Below are 19,851 nucleotides of genomic sequence, written 5' to 3'. Positions count from 1 at the left end.
GGCACCAATGTTATCTGATATAGGCAAGAAGTCAGACCTGAACAGCCATAGACTGACAGGAGCATCTCAACAGAAGCAGCAATGCAGTGAAAAATGACTAATATGCATCAAATGCTTACTGCATGCAAGATACCATGTTAAGAGCTTATAAGTATTAGCTGGTGGTATTAAAAATAATTCAAGCCAGAGGCCATGTGTTGGAAACCTTCTAATTTCAGCATAGCATTTCTGATCTGGAAGGATCTTTACAACATAAGTTTTGACCACTGTTATTTTCTAGAAGCACAGACAGAGCACAGAGGGGAGGTGGTTTGTCAGGGCCACATGTTAGTGGCCAAAGCAGGGCCTGGAGCATGGGTCTACTGATTCCAAAGCCATCATGCTTTGCACTGCTATCTCTCTGACCCATCCTCAGCTCTTCTTCCTTCCTGTGTCTCCCTACAGCCTGGCAGAGTTGGAGAAGGAGGTGGGTAACCTCAGGAGGGGCCTCAGAGCGGTTGAGGTGGTAAGTACATCATCTATGCCTGCCTGGGTTTGAGGGGGTGTTTTCAGAGGCAGATCTGCACCTGCTGCCTGTGTCTGTGCCGGAGGCTGTACCTTGTGCCCGTTCCCAGGCAGGAACTTTGGGACACGAAATGCATCAGAGCCTACTGTCTGGGGGTCTACTGCCTGGGGGGTCCATCATTTGATCAAGTAATAGGCAGCAAAAGAGCTAGCCCTCAGGAAAGGATGACTGGATGACTTAAATTTAGACTCTCAAAGAGGGACATCAGACTAGCCATATCACGCCCAGCATGTCTGTTGGGCAGTGGAGTAGAAAGAACCATAAGTGGGCACTTGCTTAAGTCTGATTCAAGTGGATGTGAAAGAGTATCTGTATCCCTGGGAAGCCAATTAGGGACAGTAGCACATAGTGTGACACCAGGCACAGCTGTCCCCAGAAGTTCCTGCCTTCTGTCTCTTCTCCCTGGGCCAGTAGAGGACGCAGGGCCTGCATTCTTTTCTGGAGACTCAGGTGTCTAATCATCACCATTCATGCTCTGATGGCTTCTCAGATGATATCATCTCTGGCCCTAGGCTAGGCTGGCCCCATATGGCAATGTCCCCAGTCCTATGTCTTCCACATTTGGGAACTGGAGACCCTATCTTTACTGGGGGAAGGGGTAGTAGGCAGATAAGGGGAGAATGAGCTTAGAGAATGAGAAAGAACTTTTCATTGCTGCTATGGTGGGGACAGGGGGCGATTTCCAATTCATAGCCCTTGATAGTGCTACTCAAAGCGTGGCCCATAACCAGCAGCATTCACATCAGCTAGGAGATTTAGAAACACATCTCATACTTGAATCTGCACATGCATCATCTGAGAGTCTTGTTAAAATTCAGATTCTGATTCCATAGGTCTAGGGTAGAGCCTGAGAGTCTGCATTTCTTCAAATTTCTCAGGTGATGGTGCTACTAGTTCCAGACCACATTGGGTAGCAAGGATCTAGAGAAACAAAGATGGCAGTAGTGTGTGAGGGAGAACTCTCACAACCTTTGCCACCCTTAGAATTGTGAGACTCGGGGTGTTCCCTCTTCCAAAGGCAGGACCCAGTGGTCCCGTGATTGGAAGAAGGATGGGAGATGTGGTGACCCCCAGAATTCTTGACTTTTATGCTGGCACTTATCTAACCAGCACTTCACTCTCCCTCTTCAGGAGCTAGAATATCAGAAGCGTCAGGCACGGGAACCAAATGACAAGTTTGTCCCAGTCATGAGTGACTTCATCACGGTCTCCAGCTTTAGTTTCTCAGAGCTGGAAGACCAGCTCAATGAGGCCAGGGACAAGGTAAGTGTGCCCCCAAGTCCCAGTCTGACTCCCACCCCACCCCCACTTCTTACCCATTCCTACCACCCATGGCACAGAAGGGACAAACCCAGAGTCAAGAGTTTTCAGGAAAAATAATTTCCTCACTCCTATAAGAAAAGCAATAGCATCTTTGTTGCAAAGGTGATCCATTCAGCAGGTATGGATACCATCTTGTTTTACATGATTTGTCTCATGACCTACCGAATGGGCTTGTGGAAAGGTCATTAGCCCATCAGACAAACATGTACACTGACATCCAGAGAGGTTAAGGAACTTGTCCAAGGTTTCCCAGCGGTAATGCACAGAGCTGGGTTAGAATCGTAACTCCAGAGCTCAGCTTTGATCATAGTTGCTATGCCTCTTCCTGGCTTCTCACACTAACATCCACATGGACCCTATCTATGAAGGGTCCTGTTAATAGTGGGCCCTCACTCAGGAGGTCTGGGATGGGCCTGAGATGCCCATGCTGGCCCATGGAGCATACTCTGGTTTGAATTAGAGATGGTAGCTGTCAATAAATGTCAGAATTAGTGCCTGATACATATAATTACAGTTAATGCTTTATACCTATTAACTCGCCTCCCCCTCACAACATTATGGGGTCTATTGTCCCCATTTTATACATGAGGAAACTGGGACACAAAGGGGTTAAATTAGCCCAGTAACTCTATGATCTCTGAGGTCCTTTTGAGTTCTGACCAGGCAATTTGTGACCTTAGGAGGTACTTCCCAAGATCTGCAGCTCCTGATCTCATACCTACACCATAAGAGACCCAGTGGTGGCTCTGGGCAGGTGTCAGCCAGCCTGGATCCCCCACCACCCCATGGTGTCAGCCTCAGGCTTTTCCTTCGGCCTTGTCCCTGCCCTGATGATAGAGGGTGTCTCCCCACTCTGTAGCCCTGCTCCTCTGTGTCAAAACGTCCCCAGCCTTGGGCTGGGCTCCGCTCTGGCAGGAACCCAGCTTACCACGTGGGCTGAGCCCACTGTGCTTGGGAGAGACTCTCACCACCCCTTTTCCCCCTGACAGTTCTCCAAGGCTCTGATGCACTTTGGGGAGCAGGACAGCAAGATGCAGCCGGACGAATTCTTTGGAATCTTTGACACCTTCCTGCAGGCCTTCTCGGAGGCCCGGCAGGACCTGGAGACCATGCGGAGGAGGAAAGAGGAGGAGGAGCGCCGCGCACGCATGGAAGCCATGGTGAGAGGGTTGGGCTGAGTGGGGTGCTGCTGGGGAGGGCAGAGGGAGGGAGGGAGGTGGCAGGAGGGGGCCGGTGAGGCGCACAGCCACCTGTTTGACGGCCCCTCACTCTTCCTCATCCTCCAGCTGAAGGAGCAGAGGGAGCGGGAGCGGTGGCAGAGGCAACGGAAGGTCCACGCAGGCAGCACGCTGGAGGAAGGAGGCGAGTTTGACGACCTGGTGTCCGCCCTGCGCTCGGGGGAAGTTTTTGACAAGGACTTATGCAAGCTCAAGCGCAGCCGCAAACGGTCGGGGAGCCAGGCCCTGGAAGTCACCCGGGAACGGGCGATCAGCAGGCTAAATTATTGATCCGGGGGACTGGCCACCGCAGGAGCCGGGCGACAGGGACGGACCAAGGGGCTGAGGGCATGCGGCCGTGATCCTTAAACAATTTGGTGCTCGGTTTGAATGAGCCCTGGGCTGGGTCCTGGGGTGGGGGCGGTGCGTGTGGCAGGACCAGGTGTCCCCGCACTTACCTGAAGGGGCTCCTCTCCTGTTCCATTATTCTTTCTGCATCCCAGCCCCCAGGGTCCCTCTGAGGTGGACCTGGACATCCCTGGCAGGCCGGGCTGAAGGAGCCTTGCCCCCCTGTCCCCCAGCAAGGGCACCCACGTGTTGCCACACAAGTGTTCTAGATCTAGACTGGACAGATCCATGGGCCTTGTCCAGATGTCATGTGAGGTAGGGAGTTAATGGACGGGGGGGTGCCCTAAGAGCCAGAGTGAGAGAATGCAGGCCCCCATTCCCCAAGGGGAGGCTTCATGGAATCTTGATCTGGGGGAAAACTTTCCTCTTGGATGGAAAAGGAAGAGGCATTACGTAATCTACCTAGGTATGTTTCAGAAAAAGTGTGGGGAGTGTGATGCAGGGACCAAGTCCTCAGGACACAGAGTAGCAGTGCCTGTTGCCTACATCACAAGTCCTTTGGCCCCTCTCTTGCATGTCTTAAGTCTCTCTCCCTTCCTTCCTACTGCAACCTCCATCCTATCTACTAATCCTGAATCTCAGAACCTTTGGGTTCCCATGACTATGGCTATCAGACACTTGATGAATCTGGTAAGGGAAGGGGTTCAAGAAAGATCCCGCCCATCACCACGCCTCATGCCTTGGGCATAGGGACCCTGGAACAAAACTCTCCTCACACCTCCTCTGCACAACCCAACCATTGTCTTGAAGTGAAGTGGGACCACACATGGTGTTGGCTGGGAATTCTGATAGCTTCTCACTAGAGGGCAGCACTTGAACACCAAGCTCCACTCTAGTGCTCCCTGGTCTACCACTTAATTGTTCATCAGATCCCAAACTCTGTCTAATGTCTGCCTCAGGGCAGAAGCCATGGTGACCCCCCCCCCCCCCGCCCCACTCCTCTGACCTGTGAAAGACCACTCCAAACCATGTATAGCTGGCTAAGGCTGGCCCTGGGGTGTCTGTTTCTGAGAAGGTCCGCAGGGTCAGAGCTGCCCTCTGCATTTACCTGTGAGCTCCGAAGCATTCAGACTGGGAGCCAGAGCAGGCAGAGGAAGCTAGGGAGATGGGATATGGAGGAGAAAGGCCAACTTCTCTGGGGGTGTGCTGCCTGAACGAGCCAAGTTTGGAAGGCTGGGTACCAGAGATGCTGGATGGGACCAACCTCTCAATTTAGTTCTTCAACCTGACTTCAGAGGTCCATACTGGTCCTCCCATCCACTTCCACCTTCCATTCTGTCCATCTTGAGCTGGAGGTGGGGGGCAATTGCTGTGTCGAAACAAAACTTCTGACTTCTAAAAGAAGGGAGGAGAGATCAGCTCCATCAAGGCTTTTATTTTCCATACGTTTCTTCCTCCTAGAGTTGAGAGCCTCTGAGACCCTCCATCAACGAGCTCCTTGCCTTTCTATCTTCCTGCCCTTGCCTTTGTTCTCACCTTCCAACCTACTCCTCCAGCTCAGGGTTATTGCCTGGTGGGCTAGGCCCACTCTTCAGCTGCTTATCTTAGCTTTTCCCTACATCAGATTCCTGGGGCAGGGCCAGAGTAGCTGTCGGCAGGGGGAAGAAACATAGGGTTGGTGAGCCCAGCATGTGTGTTGGTTTGAGGGGAAGGGATCTGAGCAAATGCAAGCCTGGCCAGGACAGACCGGAAGAGGCCATCCTGGAGTCCAGGTGAAGGCAAGATGAAGGCTTCCAGGAAGAGCAGCTGCAGAGGGCTTTGCTAAACCCATCTGTATACCCGGCAGCCCCCCGCCACAAGCAGCTGGCCTTGGCATGATGGGAAGGTTGTGGGCACAATCACTGAAGGTCCTCTCCCAAACTGGGCTGAGATCAACCTACCCTGCAGGAGCAGGGAACAAGGGAGGGCTCCACTTCTATCCAACAGCATGTCCACATCGTGGCATTCCCACTCACCATGGAAGACTGGATACACACCAGGAAAGACAAGGAATACAGGAGCGGTTCAAGACATTGGAGCCACAGAAAAGCACACTTTGGTTTAACTGTTTACAGAGGACACATACCTTGTTCTAGGGCTCAGGCTTCTCACCCCAAAAGAATTTTCCTTCTCTATTTATTATTTTCTAGCTCTGGCCAGTAGAGTAGCCAGATCTCCAACAGTGCCTTGGACCACAGACCATCATAGTTGACTCAGAAAGAAGGGGCTGGTGCCCCATGGAGACGGTTGAGTTGGTCCTTGATATGCTCAACGTTTACGCCTATTTGTTCCTTGGTCTTTCCCCAGTGTCCTTCTCACCCCTCCTGCCACCTTCAGGTACATTTCTCCAGCTGTCTAATTTTGTGTCCAATATAAAATTCAGTTAACCGAATGCAACCTGTCCCCTTCTCAGCAGTACCACCGGCTCTTCCTCCCCGGTGAGGGAGGTCAGGTGTGCTTAGGGCAGCAGGAGGAAAAAATTCTCCAGGTGGATGGGAAGGGTCTGGTCCAGGCTCTCCCCACCCCCATCCCATTTTTACCAACTGCGGCACCATGACTGTTCCTCCAGCCTCTACCAGGGATGCCTCCAAGCCACGGCTGCTTTCACCAAGCCGTCTCAGACGACGAACGAGGCTAATGTACAAAATCAGCATCCTTTTTACCTGCACCATTTTTATAAGAATATATTGTAATACTAAAAAATATTAAATCCATACCATCCCCATCCAGGCTGCCTTGACACTTGGGCCTTCTTCCGGTGCAGGGACTTGAGGTGTGCGGGAGAGCAGTAGTAGCCAGTGGGGTGTTGGAACCGGCGCGAATCAGCTCTGAGAGCACCAACTGTTATATTTTCAAAAGTTTGGCAAGTCAGTTCACATTGTATGGTAGCTTGAGATCAGCCATGGTCTTTGGCTTTTTCTCTTCCCAAGAGCTGGTTGTCAAACATTCGCCAGCACACCTGAGTGTAGGGTAGAGGGGAGGCAGGTGGGGTGGGGGGCACTGAGGACAGACCCAAAGATGCCTATCTGCATAGGCGAACCCAGCCAACAGTGTTTGGGAATGTGCATACCAGGAACCACAAAGTGTACCCCCTTGATCTCAAATAGCTGGCAAAGCCAGCGATGTGCTTTGGACCGCCCCCACCCCACCTGGCACTCACCGCAGGGGGCGCAGTTCATGCCGCCCACTCCACTCCTACCTTCTCTCACAGGGAAGACAGAGGCTATACAGAGAACGTGCCCCTTTGGCTTTTCTAGCGTCCCTCCTGCTCCTCTTCCCTGATGCCCGGGGTGGGCTTTGGGACAGGGCTGAGGGGTGGGCATGGATTCCTAACAGCTGGGTGCCCTCTGCACAGATACTCATTCTCGCACCTCCAAAGTTGGCATCGTGGCTTTATTTTGTGCGCTGTGAGGGTGAAGGCAATCTTCAACTCTCTTCTTTCCCTGATATGTTCCAGAATAAAGGGGTGTGGGCAGTGGGTGGAACAGCGGTGTGCAGGGCCAGGTGTGGGATGTGTGCTCGGTCAGGATTCCTCAGGGCTGCTGCCTGTGTGGGTCCTGTTCTGGGGGAAGGGGCCCAGGAAAGGGAGCTGGCAGGTCAAGTGCAATTGTTAAGCCCAAACCCTGCAAGTTTGATGGGACAAAGACTGGGGTAAAAGAAGGTGCTAACTGGCCCTTTCAGAGGGGTGACAGGCAAGAAAGGGTGGGGCTGTGGCTCCACAAACTCTGGAAGGCAGAGCTCCTTTGGAGGAGCTGTGGAACATTCTTAATGCAAACTGCACTTTTCCCTCCTCAAAGCGGGTTCCCTCTACTTCGTGAGCCCTTATTCTCTCCCCAAGGAAGGAGAAGAAGAGAAAACCCAAAATGAGAAGCGGAAGTCACGGATGGGACTGTCTGAACCTAGATGTGTTATCTGGGGACTATTTCAGATGACGTGATTTTTCTGTTCGTTGGCACTGCTCGTGGTGACCCCCTCCCACGACTGTAGTGTCCAGGAAGGTTGACGGGCCTGCTGGTTTCCTCTCTGAACGTAGAAAACCTTGCAGGTCACTACCGATCATGTAGCAGTAGGGGGGGTAGGCTGACCTTGAGTTCCTACTGGTGAAGGTCAACAGCGACAGGGTTGCAGGATTTGCCCGGAACTGCATCCCATCTGGACCTGGCTGGGCCCGGGGGGGAGGGGCAAGAGCTCTCTAAGTCCGATGGAAGTCCCCCCGCTGCCCCCCAGTCTTGCTAATAAGCTTGATTTCTCCCAACACAATGTCTCTGCTGACAGCCTTACACATGTCGTACAGGGTGAGGGCGGCCACAGCAGCCGCGGTCAAGGCTTCCATCTCCACCCCAGTGGGGCCCCGAGCCCGGCAAGACGCCTGGATCCCCACGGCATGGCGTGTGCTGTCCAGCTCCAGTTGTACCTCAACGTGGCTCAGGGCCACGTGGTGGCACAGAGGAATCAGCTGGCTGGTCTGCTTGGCGGCCTGGACTCCGGCCAGCTGGGCCACCACCAGGGCATCTCCCTTCTTTAGCTGGTTCTTCTGGACAAGCTTGAAAGCCACGGGCCCCAGAAGGACCACAGCCGAGGCCACAGCCAGCCGCTCCGTGTCCGGCTTCCCACCCACATCTACCATAGCTGCCCGTCCTTCTGCGTCCACATGGGTTAGTTGGTCCGAGGTTGGCGGGGGTCCTGAGGGGGTGGCAGGAGCCCGGGACACTGCACTAAGGCACTTGGGGTTGGTATCTGAGTCTAGGCGGGAACTGCAGTGTCTCTGAGGGGGGCCAGACCCCAGCCACCGCTGGGCAAGGAGAGAGGTCCGGGGGCCCCGGCATCCTTTCCACAAAGTTGCCATCTGGTTGAAGAAACTCACTCTGTGTCCTATACCCTGAACACGAAAGGGGTCCTGGGAGGAAATGCTTGGAATGGCTGGTGGGGAATCTTGGAGCATCAAAAGTAACTCTGGAAAGCAAGAAGGAAAGAGAAGAGAGACTAAGTCCAGAAGGGAAATTTTCTTTTCCCACCTCTTCTCCCAAACCCTGCCCTGCCCCACCTTGAGTTCTCACTTCCACACTGGGAGAGAGGGGTGAAGAGCAAAGAGCACAGTGAGAAAAGGGAAAGTGGGAGGTACACAGAGGGTCCTGGAATATAGGTCTGCAGCCCCTCTCAGCAGGCAGCATGCAGGGTGCAGCCCTCCCCAAAGTCTACAGGCCCACGGTGGTGGTGTGGGCATTCCTGGGCTCCCTTCCACACCAACACTTCCTCATCGCTCAAGTTCTCTTCTGAAACACAAAGTCATGGGGTGCCTGGGTGGCTCAGTTGGTTAAGCATCTGACTCTTCATTTTGGCTCAGGTCATGATCCCAGGGTTGTGGGATTGAGCCCCACGTCAGGCTCTGCACTAAGCGTAGAGCCTGATTAACATATATTCTCTCTCTCTCTCTCTCTCTCTCTCTCCTTCTGCCCCTCTCCCCCATTCATACTCTCTCTAAAAGAAAAAAAAAAGAAACACCTAAGATCTGAAGACTACAGCCTGGTCACATGACCTCCCCATGTCCCTGCATTTTCTAAAAACTACAGCAAGGTTTCAGCCTGAATTACCAACCACAGTTACTCTCATCTTTCCATTCTCTATGAAGAATTGATAGTAATTATAGAGTTTACACAGGCAAGATACCAAGGGAAATATTTTATCTATTTAAACCATGTCTTTTAAGCCCCCTCAAGGACACCGGAAGTACCCACAAAGTGACAGGGTAATCCAAGTGGTGCCAAGGGCCTTGGGAGCCTTGCAGGCTCTTGTGACTTAAAGCGTGGTGCAGGGAAGAACTCCAGCCCCGACCTCCCAAATCCAAATCTGAAATGACAAGATCTCCAAGTGGTTCGTGTGCATGAAAGTCAGAGGCCCTATTCTAGGCAACTCTTGGTTTTGTAGAAATCAGACCAGCTTATTTCTCCATGTCCTTGAGAGGAATAATACACTTTATGAAGCAAATGGGCCTCCCAACTTCCAGCTTCCCTTCATGTTCTGGGCCCCCACCTTGCCAATGCCTTAGGGAGTCCACCAAGGCATCCCCCACTCCTTGCCATCAAGGTGGTCACCATGGGTCAAAGCCCAAATGTACAACTATGATGCTGGCAGTGAGGAAAGAAGAGAGATGGTCAAGTTCTCTTCCCAGTGGAGCACTTTGGCGAGCTGCCCTCCCTTCTTTGAGTGGCTGGTAGGGGAGGCCGTCCTTGGGCTGTCTCTGGGCCCTCCAGCCTGCCTTCCTCTGGGCCCCTGCACTCATTTGGCTCCAATCTCTAGAGAAAAGAATCCCTTCCCCTAGTTCTTCTCACTGCTTCCTCTTGCCTAGCAGTACGATTCAGAAGCCCAGGTCTGGCTGTGGCCAAGGGGGCAAGGCCTCCCCTGATCTCGGCTGGGCATTTGCCAGAGGGGTAGCAGCCTCTCTAAAGCTCCTCACAGACCAGCCAGAGAACACATATGACTTTATAAAAACTGGAACTGTCCTGTGCACACAAGTTTCCAGGAGTTAAGGAATTAGGCAGTTGAGATCCTGGTTGCCCCCTCCCTGAAAAGATCAATAGCATTCTTAGCTTGCTGCCTCAAGATCTTCCCAGGTGCCTGTGATGGTATCCAGCTGGGGGATTCTAGAGCCAAGGACAAGGTCTCTGTCTTAGCCAGGAGCTCCATTTTCGGGGGACAAATAACTTAGTGATCATAAGTCTAGAGGACCCCTGCCCCAATTTCTGGTGAGACAATGATGATCTCTGTGGCATGTAGAGTGAGTGGGAGCAATGGACGAGGAAGAGAAGACCCAGTAAAGCTTGAGGGGTGAGAAAAGATGGAGGTCGAACAGGAGAAAAACAAGGATGAGAACATCAGGATGAAATGCAGGACCTGGGGGTGCCTTCTGTATGGCAGGGGGCCCACCCCACAGGATCCCCCAGTGACAAGGGTGAGCGGTTACGTACTGATGGGTCACCCACCGATGAGGATCATGGGCCGGTTCTTCATCTGGGCAATACTGAACATGCCTGGGGTAAGGGAAAGATGGGGAGGGAGAGGAGAGCAGGAAAGGGGGAGGGGAAGGGCGGGGAAAGGAGAGTTCACTGAAACCGAAAGTGGACACAGTGGTAGGACACCCCGGGGTCATGCACTCACCTAGGCACACCCTGACAAATAGCCCCCGCTGCACGCTGCAAGGTCACCCATGACAGAGCCAGGGTAGTCTGTGGATGCCAGACCCCGCCCTCCAGAGAGGTACAGTGACACCCCTCTTCCCCCCTATCCAATAAGACGGCCCAAGAGAATTCAGGGTCTCCTCTGCTGCACAGGCTCTGCTGTGCCAGTGCCCCCGAGGGAGGGGAACCATCACCACACCCCCAGTCTACAGGTGCCACAGGAGGGAGTGGAGGCCAGGACAGCACAGAGTCCCGCCGGCTCCCTGCCAAGCTCTGCTCTGTCCTCTCAGCCCCCGTCCTGGCCCACTCAGCAGCCAGCCTGGCCTTCTCCGTGCCCACCCCTCACCTGCATGCTGCCGCTTCTTCCTGCCCACAGAGGCCCCGATGATTTGCAGCAACTCTTCCTCGGAGGCCCCCGCCCGCAGGTGATCCCGTAGAGACACCTCCGAGTTCCCGAAGAGGCAGACCTGTGGGCAGTCACCATGGGGGTAAGAGAACATGCCTCCCTGGTCCTGGGGCCTTAGCCCCCATCCCTAGAGTCCCCCATGGGCCGAGCGTCAGCACCCAGGCCTCCTATGGCTGGGTCATACTCCAGGCAGGACTTCCTGCAATGAAGGACAGAAGGTGCTGGATGGTGAAGTCAGAGAGGCTGGAAGGGCAGGAAGTCAGATACCCCAAGGCCTGTACCTGATTGACGGCCATGTTACCTTCAGCTTGTAGAGCGTACTATAAAAAACTAAACAGTGACCAGAGATGGCACACGAAAATGTGACCCAATGTGACCCATACCTTCTCCTGAGATGTTCCATACAATAGCCTCTTTGTTGCCTTGAGAATGGATGCCAATCAGCTAGAGAAGAGTCCTGCCAGTTGCCCTGGACGTGGCATGCACATCCCATTTCACACCTGTCCCTTCCTGGTCCCCATAGTCACAGACACTACCTGCCTGCCCCTGTGCCCACTCCAGGTTGTGATCCTGACTGACGGCTGAATAGCACAGGTCTGGCGGAGGTGGCATCCTGAGCCCATTCAGACTCGATACTCCCCAGCTCCTGAGGGAGGCTGGGTGCTCTGGGGGCTCGGGATGGACGAGGCAGTCCCAGAAAGTGAGACGCCTACCACCCTCCCACAAAACCATATCAAGCGCCTACTGCGTGCCGGCTCTGTAGATGGTGGCACCGTGGACACTGAGGAATGTCCAAGAAGCCTCAGAGGGCACTGGAGAAGATACAAACAAATTCTAAGTGTAAGGTGCACCCATTCACCAGGCTGTTCTCATTTCCCACCCCTCAGTCCCTCCACCAGGCCGCAGGTTCCACTCTCTGCAACCATGAGGCCCCCACGGACTCCACCTTCTGGGCTGCCCTCTAGCTGGCTTCCACCTGGGTTGGCCCGTGGAACACTGGAAAGACTGGGCACTTCTTCCCGGCTCTGCCATGTCGGGCAGTGACTGCTCCCCTCCACCAGGCCGCAGCTCTGCCTGGGCCCCCATGACACGGCTTCCTCCCCGGGGTGGGAGCAGCTGTTTGCTGACATCTCTGCCAAGCCCCCCTCACCCTGAACCAGGAATAGCCTCTCCATTACATTCTCTTCAGAACCGCACCTCCCATCTCCGGCAGGGGCCCTGACTCTACAGATGCAGGCCCATACTTGATGGCCATTCCACGTCTCCAGCCCAGAAAAAGAAAAACCCTAACTTTTGAACAAGCACTGGATGGTCCCTTTAGGATGTCAAACTCAGTGCACCTAAACCGCTCTCGCCCTCCTCCCCAGTGCTAACCAGGTCCCACAGCCGACCTGGCCCCTGGACGCCCTCCTCTCGGCCCTCCGCGTGTGTTACCAAGTTCCTTCATTCTCCCTTTCTGTGCTCACCTCACACTCTTACCTACACCCAGAGTGAAGCGGCCATCTGACTAGTCTCCCTATTTCCAACTTCAACCAGCGGGTTATTCTTCCTCAAACATGAATGGGAGTCATGTCCCCCCTTGTCCAGAAGCTGCACAGCACCCCACTGTCAACAGAACATACACTACACCTCTGTCCCCGGGCATTCGAGCCCTCTACCGTGCAGTGTCTCTCTTCCTGGCATGAATCTGCCCCTGCCATGTTAGCATGAACCCCGGACAAGTGTTCTCCCTCACCCTCACTTCATCCTTCGAGGCTCACCAGCGTCCATAAGGTGCCTCCTCAAGGTCCACCACCCTACGGCCTGTGTGGCTGCTCGTCTGACAAAGAATTACACATTGCCACACATCAGCTCTTTGTTTGCTCTGAGACTTTACCTCTAAAGAGAATGGGTATGTCTATGCCTCTCTGACATTCCCCAGGGCTGAAGGCACAGATGTACTGACTGGATATGAGTAACAGATGATAGCCCCAGAAAGGGGCCAATCAGGGTGGGGGGCCGGGGCCCAGTGCACAGTGACTCTTCACCTCTCCCCCGTCCACCCCGGTAACACAGAGTCCTGGAAAGTGTCTCCCAATCAACCCAAAGCTACTTTGGGGACCCTAGGAAGGAAGGTCATGAGTTCACTTTCACCTTCTGCCTCCAGGAGCCCCCCCGCCATATCTTACACTATTTCCCCAACCACCCCTCGTGCCCTGCTAGTCTCCTCTCCAAATGGGGGCACCAGTGGGAAGCGATATTCACCACACAGAAGTGGCAAGGGGCTCTCGTGGGGGAGGGGGACACTTACCTTGAGGTTCCCGTCTGCTGTGATTCGCAGCCGGTTGCAGGTTCCACAGAAATGCTCAGACATGGACGTGATGAAGCTGACCTGGCCTCGGAAACCAGGGACTTTAAAGGCCTGGGGTGAGGAGGGAAAGAAGGGCAGAGGAGGAGACAGGGATGGATGGGCCGCGGAGGGCCGGGTCTCACTCCCTGGCACCAGAGCCCCCACTCCACAGCCCTCTCCGGAGGTACCCCAGGAAAGGAGTACCCAAGGCCCCCAGCGGGCAGAAGACTCTGACAGGACGGACGACCCATGAGCTCTCTGCTTGCACCGGGCCTGCCTGAGAGCACACTGCTACGGATTTAGAGGCCTGTGGGCAGCATGGCCAGAGCCCCTCTCCACCACATTACTGGCATGTGGCCTGAGACAAGGTACTGTGGCTGCCCCACGCCCAGCCTGCTTTGTCCATGAGGAGGGAGGAGGCTAGGAGGTAATGCCTTCTGCTACGCGGTACCACCCCCACTGCTGCATTCTGACCTGAGGGCTAGCTCTCCCTCCCTACCCTGCCCCACCCTCCTGCCCCCAACCTTGGCTGTGCTGGATTCCTCCTCGGGCAGCTTCTCCAGCTCTGGCCACTGCTGCCGGAGGGTGTCCAGCATCTCCTTGTAGCTGACCATCTTCTTAAAGTTCCACTTGTTGCCTGTATTGGGGTTGGAAGCCATGGAGTCACAGGGTTGTGGGGACCCGGGGTCTTCAGGTCCTTCCTTCCACATCACCCGGGAATTAGTTCTGCCTCTTGGGTGGGAGGTCAGGAGGCCCTGCCTAAAACAGGTGGTCAAATCAAACCCACCCTTGACTCTGTGATGTCTCCGATGCCTCCATCATAGCCCTAGCCCTGGCACCTGCCCAGGCCCCACCCCATCATCCCTGGAGAAATTCCTACACACAGAGCAGGACCCGGGATCAGCAGCACCCACATGGCCGACCAGATTTTGGCCATCCCACTCAACCCTTGCCAGGGTCATCAGTACGCCCCTCCCCCATCTCTCAGCATGGGGCTGGTCCAGCTCTGCCCCCCAGGCCCAACCTCCTCCTCCCTCCCCACCACAGGTCACTGACCATCGAAGGGCATGTACTCTATGAAGCGCACGTCCAGGGGGAGGCCCTCGGTCAAGGCCACAAAGTCCAGGAGCTCATCCTCATTTAGGCCTCGCATCACCACACAGTTCACCTGGCCAGGGACAAGGGGACCACAGGGCTATTTCCCCTGCATTCCGTCTCAGGGATGACCTTTGGGGGTCTGGCATCTGTCCAGGCTCTCCACTGGGGGGCCCATTCCTTGTCTCCCCACCCCAGGCCTCAAGTTGGGAATTCCAAGGGGGTCACTGGCCTTCTCCCCTCCCTTGTAGGGGGTCAGGGACAGGCTGGATGCAGTGGGCAAGGAAGTGATGGGGGACACAGGATAGCTGCACTGGCCACGCCAGAGAGCTGCCAGGGGCCCAGATGCTGGCAGTGGAAGGCCAAGCAAGGGTAGAGGGGCAGATGTCAGAGGTCAAGAGCAGCAGCGCATCCTCACCTTCACAGGGCTGTAGCCCAGCTCGATGGCCTTGTGGATGCCCTCCATGACCTTGTGGAAGCCTGCAAGGAGGGAGAGGAGGATCCAGGAACTTTCTCCCTCTCTCCTGCCCCCCTTACACCCACGGGGAAGCACCAGAGCTGTAAGGAGCCTCAGGGACCACTGAGCCAGGGACCACATAGTAAATGTTTTAGGATCCGCAGGCCGAGAGATAAAATTGAGGATATTCTTAGGTATAGCTGTAAAGACAGTATTGACTAATACAGTCCGAGAGCTGAGCACAATTTTTTGTAACACAGCTCGACAAATATAATGGAGAAATAGAAGACGTTTTGTTGGGATAAGATTTTGCTTAACTGGGGGGGGGCTCACAGTTCATGTTCCCTATCATTAAGTTGATTACAAACATTATCTGTAAAATCCACTCTTGGCTCCCAGGCTATAAAACAAACAAGCAGGGGGCTGGATTTGGCTGGTGAGCTGTAGTGTGCCAACCCTGATCTAGGTGACCCCTCTCATTGTCTAGATGGGGAAACTGAGGCCCTAAGAGGAGGCAGTGCCCTGCCGCAGGCCTCACACTGCAGGCTGCAGAATGCAGGTCTCCGGACTCCCTTGTCAGTGTCAGTCTCCCTTGACAGACAACAGTCTGTCCATTCATTCACTGTGTATTCTTGCTGAGCACCTACCACACGCAGACGCTGTGCCAGGGCCGGTGAGCGATTGCTGGGCGTGTAGCCTGTGATCCCAGGCTGGCTTCTCCTCCCTGCCCAGCTCACTCGTGCCCCCACACATTTGAGCGCCTACTGCATGCTGGCCCCTCCCCCACCCCCGCCCAGCCAGGTGATGATGTGATTCACAGCTGGGCTATCACCCTGGGGGAGGGTAGCCTGGTGATGACCTCCATGGTTTCCCTGCAGCATTTCTGGATGGCCCAGTGAGGGAGGGAAAAGGGAAGAAAGTACAACTTTCATACAAAATGCCATTACGATAATCTAGAAGTTTCTTCTGTAAAGCACTGTAGCTCCAAAAGGAGGTGGTGGACACAGGAGTATGAATGGGAAGGCAGATCTGATGTCAGGATCTACTGTCTCCGATCCTCATCCTGGGAAAGGAGATCAGGCGGCAGGGGATACATAGATGTCGGGAAAACCCACAAATACACTTTCCACTTTCCCACCTCAGAGCTCTTGCAGGTTCCCGACTGAGGTTCCCCTTCAGAGTAAGCTCCCTTGATCCAACTCCTCCCCCCCACCCCCTATTCCTCAAGGCCCAGAGTAAAGGCCTCCTCCATGGAGCCCTCCAGGTCTTCCCTGCTAGGAATTTCCTCTCCTCCTCTGGTAACAATTTAATCGACTCCACAAGACAAGCAAAGGTAGTCTAGTGGCATCACACATTTTGGCCCTTAGTGGCCTGTGAGGCACAGCAATGTCCTGTGTGTCGCGGTCCCCTCCACAGCACCCGAGCAGCTCTTTACAGAGGGCAAGGACTCCACGAGCACTTCCTCAGCAGATGGATGGTGTAAACAGGGAGTCAGGTGCAGCAGGGGAAAGAGAGGGTGGGGCTGGGAGCTGGAAGCTGTTTCCGGAGAAGGGGAAGGACAGCTGTGTCTCTGTGCAGAGAAGTCTCAGTTACGTGCCACCCTCTCAAGTCAAACGGCATCCAACGCTGGGTACCTCCCATCCCAAACTGAAGCCCATGGCCCAAGAGACATCGGGTGTCGGCCTAATGAGACCTGGGGCACAGGACTGCTCTACCTCCTCCGCCCTCCCTGATGAAGCCTGGTGGGGGGCGGGGGAGGGGCATGGGTGCGCTTCTGCAGGACCCCCACCTGGCAGTGCTGGCCTTGACTCTGGTGTCCCAGGGCAGCTGCTTCTACCCTGGGCTGTCCCACATTTTCCCTCGAGCTCATCACAAGGTAACCAACTTGTCCCGGTCTACCAGGGACTATCTTGGTTTTAAAAATGGAAAGGCCTCACACTAGCAACCTTCTTAGTCCTAGGCAAACTGAGGACAGGGCAGGGGGGAGACGGGTCACCACAGATCCTAACACCTGATCCCCCAAATTTCCCAAGGGTGCGGCTACAGAGACAGAGGACATTTGGTAAGGGTGGGGGATGAAGAATAAAGGAGCAACCAGGCCCCTTGCCTGGCACCAGCCACAGTTCCTCAGCTATGTGGGCCCTGGGAAGTTTACCCTCAACTGCAAACCACACCTGCTCACCTTTCCTGCGGACGATGAACTCAAACTTGGCTGGCACCAGGGTATCCAGGCTGATGTTGATGGCACTGAGCCCAGCTTTCTGAAGTTGAGGCAGCAGCCGGGCAAGGCTGATACCATTGGTGGTGATGCCAATGGTCCTCAGCCCTTCCAGCCGGTGGAGCTGAGCTGCAGAGAGAACAGGAGGGGGCATCAGCCCCCTCATTCCTGGTGAGGCTGGGCAAAAGGCTGGAAGAAGAAACTCTGGGTCCAAATAAGATGGATGGAAAAGGGGTTCGCTGCACTCCTCTATTAACTAGGCTTAGCTTAATAAGAAACAAAAATTAAAACCTTTACAAAAATAACCAAAAGATTAAACACTGAGTGTTCACTCTACTAGAGGCTCTGCTGAGGACTTGGCATGCCTTAGCTCATTGAAGCCCCACAACAAGGATGATCCCCGTTTAACAGATAATCTCTCTAAGCCTCTCTTTCCTTAAGAAAATTGCTCAGAGTCACACAGCTAGTAAGAGCAGTGGAGATTCAAATCCCTGTGTACTTGACTCAAAGACTACGTGAGTTAACCAACTTACAGGTCCTAATGCTCTCGATAAGAGAAACAAAGAAGTGTTTGGATGATGTGTTAAACTGCCTCTTCCATTCCACCCAAAATCCCTAGAAATAATAGAAGGATGAAAAAGAGTCCACAATAACACTGGAAGGCAAGAAAGAATGCTTTTAATGGTCCAGAGAAGTGGAGAAATACTGAAAGACAGAAAGCAGATGAGATTACATGGATTGAGGAAACCACAGCCCCAAGCATATATAGAAGGTTCTGCACAAAGTAGGAGGGGGATTGGGTACCCCAAGCTCAGCACTCACCTACACAGGAAGCAGGAAGGTCACTGGGCATGTCAAGGAGGTGGCCGGTCTAGGGAACTGTATTTGCATGAGCTGGATAAGCTTTCTCCTTTCATCCCTGTGTACAGGGGGAAGGCTGCAGCTTTTACCCCAAGGTTAGAGTACTGAGGCTAGCTGAAGGGGGTGGGGGCAACCAGCATAAATAGAAACAGCATTGACAGCCAGGTCAACAGAAGCCTTGAGCACCGGGATGAGTACCGAGCCAAGAGTCAGCACACATTTAAGGAGAATGCTGCAAAAGAAAGATGAATTTCACAAATAGAAGGATGAAAGAGGAAGGAAAAATGACAGAGATAACAGAGAATGATTCTTTAAAAAAAAAATCAAAGTTAGATGAACATAGATGCAAAAAGCCCTCAATAAAATATTACCGAACCACACTCGACAATATATCAAAAGGATTATACATCAATGATCACCTGAAATTCATTCCAGGGATGCAAGGATGGTTCAACATTCACAAAATCTATATGATATAGACCACAAAAACAAAATGAAAGATAAAAATCATATGGCCATCTCAACAGATGCAGGAAAAACATCTGGCAAAATTCAACATCCATTCATGACAAAAACTCTTTTAAAAAAGTGGGTACAGAAGGAACATTCCTTAACATAATAGAAGCCATACAACAAGCCTACAACTCACATCTTAGTCAATGGTGAAAAGCTAAAAGCTTTTCATCTAAGAACAGGAACAAGGCAAGGATATCTGTTCCTGCCACTTTTATTCAACATGGTATTAGAAGTCTTAGCCAGACCTTAGTGGGGACGGGGGAGGGGAGAGAGAGAAGGCATCAGATTAGAAGGGAAAAAGTAAAACTGTCACTATTTGCATATGACATATTTTATATATAGAAAACCACAAAGAATCTACTAAAAAACCATTAGAATAAACAAATTCAGTATAGTTACAAGATACAAAATCAATATATTAGAAATGTGTTGCATTTCTATATAGTAATAACAAATTATCAGAAAGAGAAATAAAGAAAACAATCCCGTTTATAATTGTATCAAAAAGAATAAAATACCTAGGAATTAATTTAACCAAGGAGGTACAAGACCTATACACTGAAAACTCTAAGACAGTAATAAAAGAAATTGAATAAGAGACAAATAAATGGAAAGACAGTGTTCATTAACTGGAAGAACTGATGTTGTTAAAATGTTCATACCACCCAAAGCAATGTATAGATTCAGTGCAATCTCTATCAAAATTCCAATAGCATTTTTCACAGAAATAGAACAATCCTAAAATATGTATAGAACCACAAAAGGCTCTAAACAGACAAAGCAATCTTGAGAAAAAAAGAGCAAAGTTGAAGGCATCATATTCCCTGATTTCAAACTATCTTACAAAGCTATGGTAATCAAAACACTATGATACTGGATAAAAACAGACACATAGATCAATGGAACTCAATAGAGAGCCCATAAGTAAACCCAAGCACACATGGCCAATTAATTTATGACAAAGGAGCCAAGAATATACGGGCAGTCTTTTCAATAAATGGTATTGGGAAAATTGGACAGCCACATGCAAAAGAATGAAAATGGATCACTATCTTACACCATGCACAAAAATTAACTCAAAATGGGTTAAAGACTTGATCTAAAACTATAAAACACCTAGAAGAAAACAGAGGTGGTAAGCTTCTTGACATAAATACTGGTGATGGTTTTTTAGAGCTGACACCAAAAGCAAAGGCAAAACTAAACAAGTAGGAAAACATCAAACTAAAAAGCTTCTGCACCAAACAAACAAACAAACAAACCTTCTGCACTAAAAGGTAAACCATCAACAAAATAAAAAGG

At 52.5% G+C, this 19,851-nt stretch overlaps 2 protein-coding genes across 9 annotated transcripts in view; one reads left to right on the top strand and one right to left on the bottom strand.

The window, feature by feature from the left end:
* DAAM2 (dishevelled associated activator of morphogenesis 2) overlaps window positions 1-6,217 on the top strand; it is a 118,811-nt gene extending 112,594 nt beyond the window's left edge. For all 5 annotated transcript variants that reach the window (XM_019457023.2, XM_019457024.2, XM_019457027.2 and 2 more), the window contains 4 exons: window positions 445-505; window positions 1,697-1,828; window positions 2,878-3,048; window positions 3,175-6,217. In XM_019457023.2, the coding sequence (XP_019312568.2) occupies window positions 445-505; window positions 1,697-1,828; window positions 2,878-3,048; window positions 3,175-3,396 (586 nt within the window). In that variant the 3' untranslated portion in view covers window positions 3,397-6,217. The remainder of the gene's footprint in view (window positions 1-444; window positions 506-1,696; window positions 1,829-2,877; window positions 3,049-3,174) is intronic.
* A 649-nt stretch (window positions 6,218-6,866) lies between these two features.
* The window catches only part of MOCS1 (molybdenum cofactor synthesis 1), a 37,098-nt gene continuing 24,113 nt past the window's right edge, over window positions 6,867-19,851 (bottom strand). For 2 of the 4 annotated variants that reach the window (XM_019457028.2, XM_019457030.2), the window contains 8 exons: window positions 17,137-17,301; window positions 14,916-14,977; window positions 14,459-14,570; window positions 13,927-14,039; window positions 13,364-13,474; window positions 11,014-11,134; window positions 10,473-10,520; window positions 6,867-8,445 (listed from right to left, as the gene is read on the bottom strand). In XM_019457028.2, the coding sequence (XP_019312573.2) occupies window positions 7,685-8,445; window positions 10,473-10,520; window positions 11,014-11,134; window positions 13,364-13,474; window positions 13,927-14,039; window positions 14,459-14,570; window positions 14,916-14,977; window positions 17,137-17,301 (1,493 nt within the window). In that variant the 3' untranslated portion in view covers window positions 6,867-7,684. Of the gene's footprint in view, window positions 8,446-10,457; window positions 10,521-11,013; window positions 11,135-13,363; window positions 13,475-13,926; window positions 14,040-14,458; window positions 14,571-14,915; window positions 14,978-17,136; window positions 17,302-19,851 lie in introns of all 4 variants that reach the window. The other 2 variants (XM_019457031.2, XM_019457029.2) reach the window with 2 other exon arrangements.

The sequence above is a fragment of the Panthera pardus genome, unplaced genomic scaffold (genome assembly GCF_024362965.1).
Source record: "Panthera pardus isolate Hobbes unplaced genomic scaffold, ASM2436296v1 HiC_scaffold_17, whole genome shotgun sequence".
NCBI lineage: Eukaryota > Metazoa > Chordata > Mammalia > Carnivora > Felidae > Panthera > Panthera pardus.
This window is presented reverse-complemented; position numbering and strand designations above follow the sequence as displayed.